Raw genomic sequence first — 12,635 nt, forward strand, 5'->3', positions numbered from 1 at the left:
AAAAAAATAGCCCACCTGTGGTTCACCATCTCCCTCATTTCACAGTTAAATGCAAAGACAAAGAAATCCCTGAGACTGAAGAGGAGACAACAGATGGCGGATTCAGGGAAACTTAATGGGGGAGGCAAATGTTAGGTGACTGTGACATACAAAAATTAGTTCAGCTTCTCTGTTGCTCCAAAGAAATCAGTCCTTGCCCCTGATTTATATCTGCAGAGGATGCGAATACCTCAACTATAGAAATATTTCACATACAGCCCTTTTTTAAACTCAACAAAACAATATCATTAAGAATTGTATCCATACAGACCATATAGGACTGTACAGTTTAATACCTATACTGTCTTAAACTTTGATTACTGTATTAATATAATATAAAGTGCTTGGTATATTCAAAACAATTATAGGATTGCATTTTCACTGCCCACTGAGACTCTGTGGTGTATTTTAAACTCTTCCTTATTACTATAAAACTTTGAAATACATCTACCTATACAAGGAGAGGAAAAACATCTAGTGTCAAAAGCACAACTCCTTAATTTTGTCCATTGCAAAATGAACAAACACAAAATATGATCCTTTCATACGTGTTGTTTTTCAAGGTGCTCCTCTGTCATTCACCTGGAACTGGAAAAAAGGAAACCATAAAAGGACGGCACCTCTTAAGCTTCCTATCAGGAGCAGACAGGTAAACTTTTCTGTCTCCCACCCCAAAGTACCTTCACGTCCATGATCAGACAAGCCGAGGCATAGCCCTTGCCCTGTTTATGCACTGTAAAGGCCATCGCTCAGTATTCCAGCTCCAGCAACAGCAGGCATGCATGATGGCACGCAGTCTGCTATCTTGCTCAGATAACAAGACTAATGGCTCTCAAACCTTCCTCACTGCCATTAAATCAGGTCCTGGATCTGGCAGGAGACACCTGCCTCTGTTTTTGAGCCTCTTCGGCTCTTTTCTTCTCCAGTTCCTCTGCTTTCTTCCGCTCCTCTTTTAGCTCCTTGTACCTCCATTTAGGAATCTGCAAATAGGGGTCGTCCTTAGCACTGCTCCTCCTTCTTGCCTTTTCTGGCTGGAAGGTGGGTGGAGGAGCCTTGCTGATACGGACTTTAGGGATGACAAATCCTGGTCTCACGCTGCTCCGTCTGAGCAGGTGGAGCGGCAAGAGGCTTGTTTTCCTGGTGGCTATAGTGTTCACTTGAGACACTGCAAGGCTGACGGGCTGCAGGCTGGCTCGCCGGTCCTTCTTCTTGGGGATCAATGTGATTTTGGAGTTCTGAAATAATTTCTCATAGCTGCTAACATGGTCTTTGTCCAGGGATCGGATCTCCTCGGCTCTCTGCTTCCTAAGGATTTCCTGCACAGCCAGTCTGCGTTTTCCCACAGCAGGTGGGCTTCCTGGGCACACAGTCCTGCATGACAGAGCAATGAATGGGCTGCCTAAGCTTGTGGTCACCTTCACCATGTGATCAAGGACCCCATCTTCTTCTGGACCATGGAAAACCCGAAATGAGACAGCCGATCTCATGCACTCAGAAATCCTCTGCAAACAGGTCTTTGGCTCCGCAGCCTTGGCAAGGAGTTCCTTCATCTTTGGCCATTCTGGTTTGTATTGATCACATAACTGTTCTGGGCATGGTCTATCCATCAGCTTTTGCATGATGAAGGCAGATTCTGACCTTCCCGTAAAACAAGCCCATTCCCACGAAGTCAGCCCACGGCTTGGGTCAGTTGAGTGAACATTGGCCCCTCAAGGAAAAGAAAAACAAATACTGTTAATTAATGAAACTTCCCATACTTCTGAGCACTTTCATATTCAATTTTTGTTTATATGTATCACTGGCAATGTAGATACCTTGAGTATATTGAAAAAGGTTTAAGCTAAAATATGAATGGGCTACAACTTTTGGCTTCTTGATGGGCTTCTCTGCCAGCTGAAGCACCATTCTCAAACAGCCAACACATAACTGACCTACACAGATCTTGGCATGAAAGAAAAGACATTCTGTCACATTGCTTTGGGAGACAGAAGTGTACAGAGACAGAAATATCATGATAAACTATTTTTCTCAGATTGGGCTGTGGATAGAAGGCGGCACCCTAAGCAAATAAGTTGATCTTGATTTAAATGTAGTTTAAGCGAAGTTTAAAATGACTGCTACAAGAGAAAGCACTTCAAAGAGTCAAGTCTGACCCAGTCTGGAAGGAGGCAAAGAAGAGAAAGATGTAATCAAGTCAGAGAGTTCATTAGCTGTAGAGACAAGAAAGGATTATGAGAGCTCAAAGGCAGCTGGGTTTGAAGACATTCACTACAGCAGAAGCAACAGACAAACCAATGAGGGGAGAATGGAAAAAGGTACACAAAAACATGTCCTTCCACTTCACTAGCCTGTTTTTGAACCCACCCTACCCAAATTTCCTATTCCTGACTCTCTCCTTTCAGGCTAGCCACTTTTCCTGTCCCCTTCTTAACACTTGCCCGTGTCTGCACTCCTTCCCACTAGAGCTGACTGGAAACATGGCAAACTATGTGGAAGATGTTTCCTTGTTGTACACATAACAGGCATGGATTTACTGAAGGAAAAGTAGTAGCTAAAGGAACTGGGTCCAAATATATGTTTCAAGGAACAGTATGCTCTTGTTGTAAACAGGCAAGAGGTGAAGACAGCTGTTTACCATTATCTTCAAGAAAAATAAGTGCCAGCTCTGATATGCTGCAGCTGTGGCACCCTGGATGAGTCCCAAACAAAAACAAGCTGTGTGAGAAAGTGCTGTGAGAAGTATCACTGGGGGCTCCCTGTCTTTGCTTGGTGGCAGCATTCAAGCTCGGACTCTCAGCTCTTGCCTGAGCTGTGTTGCAGCTGTCTCTGGTCTTGTGCCTTGCTGGTCTGGCCCCTGACTTGCAGGCTTGGATCCTGGTCTGATCTCAGGCTTTGACCCTATGGACTTGCCTCATCACCACAGGCCTGCCTGGCAGTCACAGCAGTACAGGCTGACCGTGGTTGTTGCCACCAGACCCACCCAATTTCTTAAAGAAGCACCTTTGTTGGTGAAGCTAGAGCCTCCTCTGTGTGCCTTGCCGTCACCCTTGGCTCACCTTCCTTTGAGGTGAGGCCCACACTTGCTGATCCCTGACAGATGCGTCCCCAGGTGTTTTGGAAACTTTATGTAGGGAAACAATAGTACAGAGTATGGAAATCCTGATCTTTCAACAAAAATCAATGCTGACTTTGTAACTTGTATCACGAAATCTCTCTAAGGCGTGATTTACTACAGTGGTATTGATTTTCTGTACAAATCCAGAGGTGTTTCTAAACAAAGGTGTCACTCAACAGAACGTGTCACCTGCACAAGACATGAATAGTCTTGTCCCTTTTTAAATATTAACTAGACAGCTACAGTTTCAGCTCTCCATCTCAGACCCCCCATCAGATCCTAGTGTGTTTCCTGACGGGCAGCCAGGCCCCTTTTGCTTGGCCTTGCTGTGCCAAAGGGTCCAGGGAAAGGGAGAACTTAAAGATCAGCTCTGCGATTCCCTTCAGACAACACTCAGTGTGATTGTGGGGGCTTGAGTCCCCCTTGGTTCCCTCTGAAAGGATTGCGGTGGGCCTGGAAATGTCAAACACCACTGCATGTGCTTAAGAAGCATTGCTGGGCTTGCTCAGCAGGACAGGGGTAGAGCGGAGCAGGGCCTTTTCGGCACAGAGGCTCACACATGGTAACTCAGAAGACCTGCAAGAAGCAGGGCTTTGGGTTAGGGAGCTCTTAGCTCCAGAATATTCCTCGGACTCGGGTCCCAAGACAGCACATGGCTTAGGAATAGGCATCAGACCAAAAAGAAGAAAGCAAAACCATAGGACAGCTTTCCCAGGCGGGAGCGGAGTTTAATGACAGGGAGCGGGAGAGCTCAGAAAGACAGGCATCTGTCACCGAGCTGTTTCACACACAGTATTTAAAGCCCAGTCGCTAGATCCACTTCCACTCCAGTGGTGTTACTAAAGCAGCACTCAGTGTACACTGGAGATCGCGATGGGTCTCGTGTGGTGAGTTATGGCTGGCATTTCTGCGCTCCTGCCCGGGCTCTCTGGCTGGCTGCTGGCAGCGCTGCGGCCCTGGCCGTGCAGCAGCCTGTGACAAACTGCCCGCGAGTGAGCGGCTCGGGTCCTCTCTTACTCGCTTTGCATTCCGAAACAGCAAATCCACGTATTTCAACGATTTGCTTTGAAAGAGCAGACATTATGGCCAAGTGTCTCAGCACACCTTCGTCGTGTAGTGATTGACCTTGGCTACCCTCCAGGAGCACAAGTTTTGGGAAGAGCAGTCACTTTGAAAATTCAGCTCCAGCCATCTGTCACACTCTGCTGCTGCCTCTGCTCTGTCTGACTGTTAAATCCTACTTAGGCAGCTGGAAAGGTGAGTTATTTTTCTTCACTGACCTCCTGCATGGCCCTAAGTAGGTGCCAGAAAACAGAGGTTTTACCCAAGCCATTAAGCAGATACTGGGGTTAAAAACTGCCTGGCTCTAACTCTTTTTTTTTCAAGACACACACCTGTTTTTGTGGCTGTACAACAGGCATAGGTTCTGCAAGAGGCCCATGGCTAATTACAGGTGTTTTCCCCCTATATTTCCAACTATTCTTACCTTTTAACATAGAATTTAACTAGAACCTGAGGGGTTGTTTTATTTGTGAAACTGATTTTTCCCCAAATCTTTCATTAATGATTTATTTCACCTTTTTCAGCAACCTAGCACTTCATTGCTGGCAGTCACTCAGTTCCCTTCAGCCCCCAACTCTGTCTAAATCCATTCTGAATAAGCTGCTCCCTCCCTACATCTCTCCAGACTATACAATGCTAGACAGTAATCGGATATTAAAAGGGGTGCAGGCAATTTGCCATATTTCCTTTGTGGCCCCAATTTTAAGCTGAAAATGTATGAACCCACAAAATACTCACTTAAACATGTAAGTAAACTGCACTATAGAAATTTGGAGTATATTAATCCTTTACTCTTTAGCCAATGTATCTATCCTCACTGTTCCTAATGAACAAACAGCCCAATATAACTTTCTCTAGGTAAACCTGATAGGAGGCTAACAAACCTATTTTCTGGCTGGCTGAAAGTTTGTTCTTCCCACTCTTCTGTTTGCTTAAGTAACATGAAAAAGAGAAGGTGGCTATCCAGATGACAGAGTCAGCAACCATATATTCAACTTTGATATTGATACTTTTTGTACAAGAAATCTAATAACTGGGACTCAGTTCTATAAAAAATTGAAAGGTTGTAAAATAGCTTCTAGTGACCAAAACAGAAGGAACAAGTTTCCATCAGATCTCCAGTGATAGTAATAGAAAGCCATGACACTGTCAGGTCAATTTGATAAATTTTAAGGTCTGGTGACTGAAGTTTCATTTTAAGTGATAACTTATAGCAGCCACTGGAAAATTCTGAACTAGCATCTGCACAAAGCAGATATTAGTCCAGAAACTGCATCTGTGTCTAGCAGTGCTCTAGCTCTAAAAGTAATTTTATAACTTTTATTCATAAAAATTCAACTCCAAAGTGACTGATCTGACTCCAAAACTTTGATTCCAGTGTAAGAAGCTAGAGGATCTTGCAGAAAATAATGTCAGTTACCATATCATTCAAGCATTTTCTGTGCCATATCAACATCTATAAACAGGATATTTTGAAAATGGATGAAAGTAATACCACTATGCTTGACAAATGCCTTCTACTTAAAACACTCAAATTATGAAGGGTTAGACTTCTGTGACAGCAAAACAGCTGAAATAAACCACCCATTCAACATCTCAGTCTACAATGAAATCGACCTGTAGGATTTTTGGTCTAAATAGCAACGATGTTCATATGTTATCTATTATCATGTCCATAAAATCAGATTTGTGCCAAATGCCTGCAATTGTAATAAAATAAAGTATACCAAAACACTTTCATACTCATGAACTAATAATTTATATATTAATAACACAACAAAAGCATCCAATATTGTGGCTAAAGGGTACTGTACAGCCCTGCCAGGGGTCTGGTACTGCTCCTGTAGGGGGTGTTGCCCCAATGTCTCTCACCCTTCCAGGTTTCCTCTCCAAGAGCTCTTCACTTCACCCTGACTACCGCTGGAAATTCAGCTGCAAAGTCCGGGGCCAATGACAAGAAACGTATTTCCTGTTCCCAGATGCAAAGAGGCAAGTGGGCAGAGATGGACCTCCTCACTCTCTGTGCTGTGGTTCCTTACCTGCAGCTGGTACAGACTTGCTGGTACCATTCCTCATAAAACTTGAGACCCAACTCAGATCTGTAGAGGGGCTAGAAAGAGAAGTTTCTCCCTGTATTGCCAAATTTCCCAATTTTTTCCCATCCCTGGTGGGGTATGAACCCTGCACCCAAATCTCCCTACTCCACAGCTGGAGGGAGAGGTATAGGTCTGGCCACGAGGCCCCCTGGTGACACTACCATCACCCACCTGTGCACCATCACACCCACAGCAGCTGGCAGCAAGAGATCTGCATGTCTTTCCCAGGTGTGTCACAAATTTCATTAGCTCACCATCTACAAATCTCAGCGATCACATTCCCTGACCTGTCCTGGAGACAATAAATCTGGCACCGAGAGCACCTGGAGAGTTCACGGATGAGGGTTCACAGACAAGCAGAGCTCTCTTCCACCTGCAGCATGTGGCTTCACCTCCTGGTCTACAGTTTCATTAAAGTCTGCATCCCTTTCCAGGAAAGGCTGCACCACACCTCTCAGAAAAACACATCAAGAGGCAATTTTTGTTGTTGCTTGTGTGTGACTGTCTAGTATTTACAGGTAGATGATGAAGAAGAAGCAGCAAAGTGCTTTGCATACCTGCCAACATCAAGGCTTTCACACATTCCGTTCGTCCCTGCATTGCAGATTTCATCAGTGCTGTGAATCCGAACACGTTCCTCTTCTCAATGTCAAGCCCGGGAAAATAGTTCAGCAAGTAGTTTGTAATGGTTATGTGCCCTTTAAAGAAATGAAAAATAACAGAGAAAATCCACCACAGAATTAAGAGGCAGTCTCAAGGCAAAACCAAAAATCGATCCTGCAGGTTTGGAAACTTTAAAAATTAAGGCAATTAATGAGATCTGTTTTCCTCGTGTCCTTTTCTGATCATTGCAGTCACTAGCTTTAGCATTAGATGGCACTGTCTTGTGGCAAGAGTGTTGGGATAGGAGCGTAGAAACCTGGGCTCCCACCTTCCCTCAAATTGCTCTCAGTGGGGGGTCCTCTCTGCAAATCATTCTGAGGTAAGGGAATGATTAAAGGCCAGAAGAGATTGCAAGGGATCTCCGTTTCTTGAATCAATGGGTAGTACTGCCCGTCCCCTGGGAAAGTGGTTGCAAAGATTCAGCATTTTCACTCCTCTGGCAAATTTGAGCCTTTCCTTCACAGTGCTCCATTAAGACGCAATCACTTGTGGCGGTTCCTGCCAATACTACTAACAAACCACTACGGGCCTGGTATTAGACAAAGAAATACGTTGCTTTGTATCCCACACATTTTTTTTTGTCATGTGCCTCATGAGCCCAGATAACTGGTGTCAGCAAGGGTGTAGCAAGTAGTTGTAGGTGTCTCTAGCTAGATGGTGGGAAGACCAATTAAAACATCAAGCCGTTATAATTGGACTATCAGAACAGGAAAAAATATCTAGTGCCATTATGAGTCATCCAAACCAGCTTTTCCCTCACTTGTCATTCATTTTATGATGCTTTGATGCTTTATAAAATAACGCAGGCTGTCAGGCAGCTGCAACAATCACAATTTAATTACTAGGAGCTGTAAAAATATTCTCTCATCTCACTCTGCAGTCCAGCTGAATATTCTGTGATGCATGTCACTCAAATTCATCTACAAATGTAACTGAAGCAGATTATAATTCATACAGGATGAATTTTAAAGTCTGTGGTATCACACCTGGTGCAGAATTCATCAGCCATTGCTTTGTTCCAACACAGTCCTGCACTCTGGAAAGCAAGTTAAGAAAACCTTTACCAATTAATTTATTTCCTAGTTGTTGCTCTTGGTCACCTAGAATTTGCTGGACTCTGCTACCTTGCTGCATAGCTGGAAACTGCTGAAACTTGAGCACGTGTGGAGATAGCACAGATCAGTTTAACAATGCCAGAGTCAGGGAAAATCAGGTGAAGAGCTCCCAGTTTGATGCAAATGAAACATAAAGGTACAGCAAACTGAGCAAAGCAAAAGTGATCTGGGTTCATGGCAGGATCAAGTGACCCAGTCCTGCTTACTCAACACAGAGGCTTCAGCTTCACTGACTTTATGGCGTGAGACCAAATCCTGACAGGATATCAGTTACTACCAGGAGAATCTTTATTCCCGCACCGTTTTGCAGGACATGCTGTATTTTGTCCACGGACAGCGTGCTTCAGGATGGTTTTGGAACAGCTGAAATAATGTTTTTCAACCACAAAAATCAGAGACAGGAACTGAAACAAGGAGAAATAATAAAAAAAGGAAGATTTTTCAGCACTTATTACATTATTAAAGATGTTCTTCCCTTTGCCAAAACCATAGTTGCATTAAGAGATGTTTTGCAAATCTAGGGTGATCCCTGAGAGTCAATCCTCAGAGGCCTTGTTCATCCAAAACTCTCCAGGGGACTACAGATGGCCTCGTATGATATGGAGAGAATAAAAAACAAAACCCAGCAATAAAATACCAAAAAAAAAAAAAAAAAAAAAAAAAGAGAGAGAGAGAGAGAGAGAGAAAGAGAAATGGAAAGGGAAAGGGAAAAAAGAGGTTTGTGATTCTCAGAAGTTTCATGTCATGAGGGTTCCTGAAAACCGTTTCAGTTTCAATCTGCAGAAATCTCTGTCCTCTGAGGTTTGCTTCAAATTTCAAGTTCAAACAAATATCAAATTCAAAGCAAAACTCAGAGCTGCCAAGTTCTTGTTCAAACTGTGTCATATGCTTTTGATTTAAGGCCACAACGTTTGCTTCAGTTCTCCTGCATTTGCAGGAACCAAAAGCGCGTATCTAAATCGTAAACCAGGTGAGCCTTCAATGATTTAAAGCCTGCTCTGAAAGCTGTTTGCAGCTCTAAAATAAATGAGCGTGGCCTCAGCCAGTCTGGTCGTACTGAATTCGGATCAGGCTCCTGCTGTCTGCCAGCCTCATCTACCCCATGGCAGAACCGGCATGCTAAGGGCACAGTTCTTTGCCCTGCGAGACACATTTAGGGATCAGCACAGATGTCTGTAATAGCTTAATTGCTGCCACAAAAGAAATGCATATAATGAATACAATGCTACCTAATAATCTGTGTAATACAGGCAGAAGGATAATCTGCATAGTGAGGAAGATGCTCTGTCACAGACTGTGTGTGGTCTCTGAGCAGTGAATGCTTTCTGGGGGATAGAGGGAACCCAACCTTTTATGATCTGTGTGCTTTAGGTGGTTGTGTTCTCATGTCTTCGTTAATGAAAAGAGATTGGGTTACTTTGTGATTTTGTGTTTGAAGAGCTGCAGCCTGCCCCAAACTGGTTCTTGTATCATATAACATCTATAGTTTAAAAGGGAGCAAATAAACCCCTCTCTGTAAATACCAGTACATACCAATTATCATAGGTTGCCACTGATGTAACTACGTCCTCATGAACAGAGACTGAGAATCAGCAGATTCTAATTAATGTAATTTCCCTTCCTTTATCCTTTTTTTTTTTTTTTTTTTTTTTTTTTTTTGTGACCACTTCCCTTCCTTCCTCTCTTTCCACTTCTTGTTATTCCATTCACTCATTTTCATCAATCTCCCATTTTTTCCATGCTGCCCTCGTATTGCCACGAGGTGACTTTGCGTCTGCTTTAGCACCCATTTCTGGGCACCATCCCCTGCAGGCTGCAACAAACTTTCAGCTTTGAAGGGCAAGCTCCCTTTGAGAAAGCATCCCATGTCTGTAAGAAATACTAAGGGCAAGCAAGCAGACTAAGTTTCTAAAATGGAATTGACATGTGAAGTTAAGTGCTTTGTTTGTGGTTATTTTTCTGTACTAATCAGCTTATTAAGAACCTACTGCTTTCCACTGATCCCTCCAGACTACTTTTTTTCAGGTCAGCCCATGCAGAAGACCTTCAGTTTCAGATTGGTTCTTTGAAATATGTGAATCTGAAGTCATCAAAAGCAGATGGGTATAAGGAGCTGAATTCAATTATCTTCTGAGACTTCAGCTGGTCTTTAAAATAATTCTGTTTGCTTCAATCTGCCATCTAGGTTGGAGCAGCATGTCTAGGCAGCCATGAACCTGCATAAGCAAGTGTGGATTTTAAACTCCTCTGGCGAAAGTAAAGAGGTTTCCCTGCTGTCTCCCCACTACCTGTGCCCTCTTGTGCAGATGCAGCCCCTGAAGCCCACAGAAGAATCCCACAGGACCGTGGCCTCTTCCCACCCCAAAGCTGCTTTCTGGGGTCAGACCGTCAGTGATGGGCCAGCTGAGAAGAGCATCATAACAAAACCAGAAGTGCTCTCTGAAAACATCTGATATCATCTTGCAATTAACTGAAAGAAAGTGGGTTTGCTACTAGACTTTTCACAAGAAAAACAAACAAACAAACAAACAAACAAACAAAACAAAACAAAAAAACAGTATTTTTGTCACAAATAGCAGTGATCTCTGTGAATAATTTATTTTGCAGAAATATTAGTATTTCCATGGCCTATAGTAAAAATTGAATAAACCCACCACTAAAGGACAGATTGTACAGACTTTGCCGTCGGTTCTTTACAATACACTGCTCGGTGTTAATACTTAAGGCTCAGCAGTAATTAAGCGACATCTAGCACGCTGCAGCTCCTCTGATTGCAACGTTAACCACATGGTAATCTGTACTAATGCTACAGCAGTATCTTGTGATAATGAATGAAATAACTGGTGTCAACGCCAGAGCTGGGGATTATTGCAGGCGGGGGAAAACATCCCAGTTGTTAGGAGTTTGCCTAAGCTTCTGCTGACTGCAGTTGTTTCCAGTTGCGTTGGGAATCAATAGCAAGTGCTGGCAGACAGAGTCAGGTCAATGTCAGCCCCCCGGATTAATTCTGAGCTTATTAGCATGAGTTATAAGGGTCAGGAAGGAGTCGGTATTAATGTTAAACCTTTTATAGTCCAGATTCATGTTAGGCAGCCAAATAGAAGTAGACGAGAGTTTTGGAGACTTCTCTGCTTTATTTAGAGAACTGCTATACCCATGGCTTTGCCAGAAACGTGACAACTCTGGTTGCTATTATTTCCTCCAGTGTTTAAGACCTGTCTCATAGTGACATCTTCAGCACTGTTCACTTTTTGGTACAACACAGAGCAAAGTTTAGTTGCTAAGTGGAAATTCTTAGTGGCAATATTACTGAGTTAAAATCAAACCCTAAGCTCTCCAATCTTGTAATGTCCACTGGCGCTGTCTGACAGAAATTTGTTTCCTCCTTCCAGCCAGAGAAGAACAGGCAGGCTCTGGGAGGGAATGCTATTTCCAATGATCTCCCAAATTCTTCATCTGTGAGAAGAAATGGTAAAACTCGGTGTGCAGTCCTTACAAAGTGCCTTTGAGGAGCACACTTGAGTGAAGGAAAGGAACCCATGGACACAGATCCAGGCAGGCCCAGGGGATAGCTTTCAGACTACAAAGGGATAGCCCCCGCGCTCAGATTTTTCCTAATCCATATGCTTCAGCGTTTTGTTACCACTTGGAAAAGAAAGCTAGAGCTTTGCTGAAAGGCTTAACATTCATTGTCGCAGTTTTAACAGAGATAATCGGCAGATTGCTTTGTGTATGTGCACTTAGAGCCGGTGCTGCTTTAGGGAGCACCCCCTGCACGTATGTGATCTGTTACACTTGCTGACAGAATATCACCACGCTGGGTGGGATAAAAGACAGCCTGGAGACAAGCTCTGCTCTCACTCCAGTCTGCATCAGGATTAACACGGCTGATGTCAATACAGCCGGTCTGTGATAGAATCAGCACTGGTCAACGCTGAGTCCTGCTGAGGCTGTATAAGAAGGGCTTTTTGCTTTTTACTATGGACTAGTTGAAGAGAAAAAAATACTGGAAATAATAGTCACATCACACGTTTCTCCTAAGACCCTGTACAAGAGGCGAGGCAAAGAACCTTACCTGCCTGTGCAGCTGTGATGAGGGCCGTGTTCCCCTCGTTGTCCTGCCAGTTCACATCAAGGTGAGGGCATTGTGATAAGGCTATTACAATATCCACATACCCCTGGTAACAGGCAACGATAAGACCATTCTGTAAGCAAAGCATAAAGAGAGAGATAGGTTTACTGGACTCAGAAAAGTTCATTGAGAAATCAGAATAGTAGTCTTAGTAGTCTGCTTTTTTTTTTTTTTTTTTTTTTTTTGGCTGAAGAACTGAACAGGTATCAGCATAACTAGTCATCAGCTCCAGGCGCAATGTTCAGATCCAAAACACTGCTTTTTATCTCTTCCCTTTGGCAAGTGACACTTGTCATTCCTCAGAAATACCTCCGAGAGTAGGTGTTATATTGTACCACTTGGAAAGTAACTGTTTGTAAGTGTCGCATGCTCATACGGCTATATACTCCGTATCCAAATGAGAATAAATCAGA

At 43.5% G+C, this 12,635-nt stretch overlaps 1 protein-coding gene across 2 annotated transcripts in view; it reads right to left on the minus strand.

The window, feature by feature from the left end:
- Nucleotides 1-590: 590 nt before the first annotated feature.
- ANKRD33B (ankyrin repeat domain 33B) overlaps nucleotides 591-12,635 on the minus strand; it is a gene marked incomplete at its 5' end in the record, with an annotated part of 38,391 nt that continues 26,346 nt past the window's right edge. The window contains 4 exons of one of the 2 annotated variants that reach the window (XR_014689330.1): nucleotides 591-627; nucleotides 720-1,747; nucleotides 6,870-7,010; nucleotides 12,166-12,295. Coding sequence is in view for 1 of the 2 variants with exons in the window: in XM_084508648.1 (XP_084364774.1) it covers nucleotides 897-1,747; nucleotides 6,870-7,010; nucleotides 12,166-12,295 (1,122 nt within the window). Of the gene's footprint in view, nucleotides 1,748-6,869; nucleotides 7,011-12,165; nucleotides 12,296-12,635 lie in introns of both variants that reach the window. The other variant, XM_084508648.1, reaches the window with a different exon arrangement.

The sequence above is a fragment of the Aythya ferina genome, assembly GCF_964211825.1.
Source record: "Aythya ferina genome assembly, chromosome: 2".
Classification (NCBI taxonomy): Eukaryota; Metazoa; Chordata; class Aves; order Anseriformes; family Anatidae; genus Aythya; species Aythya ferina.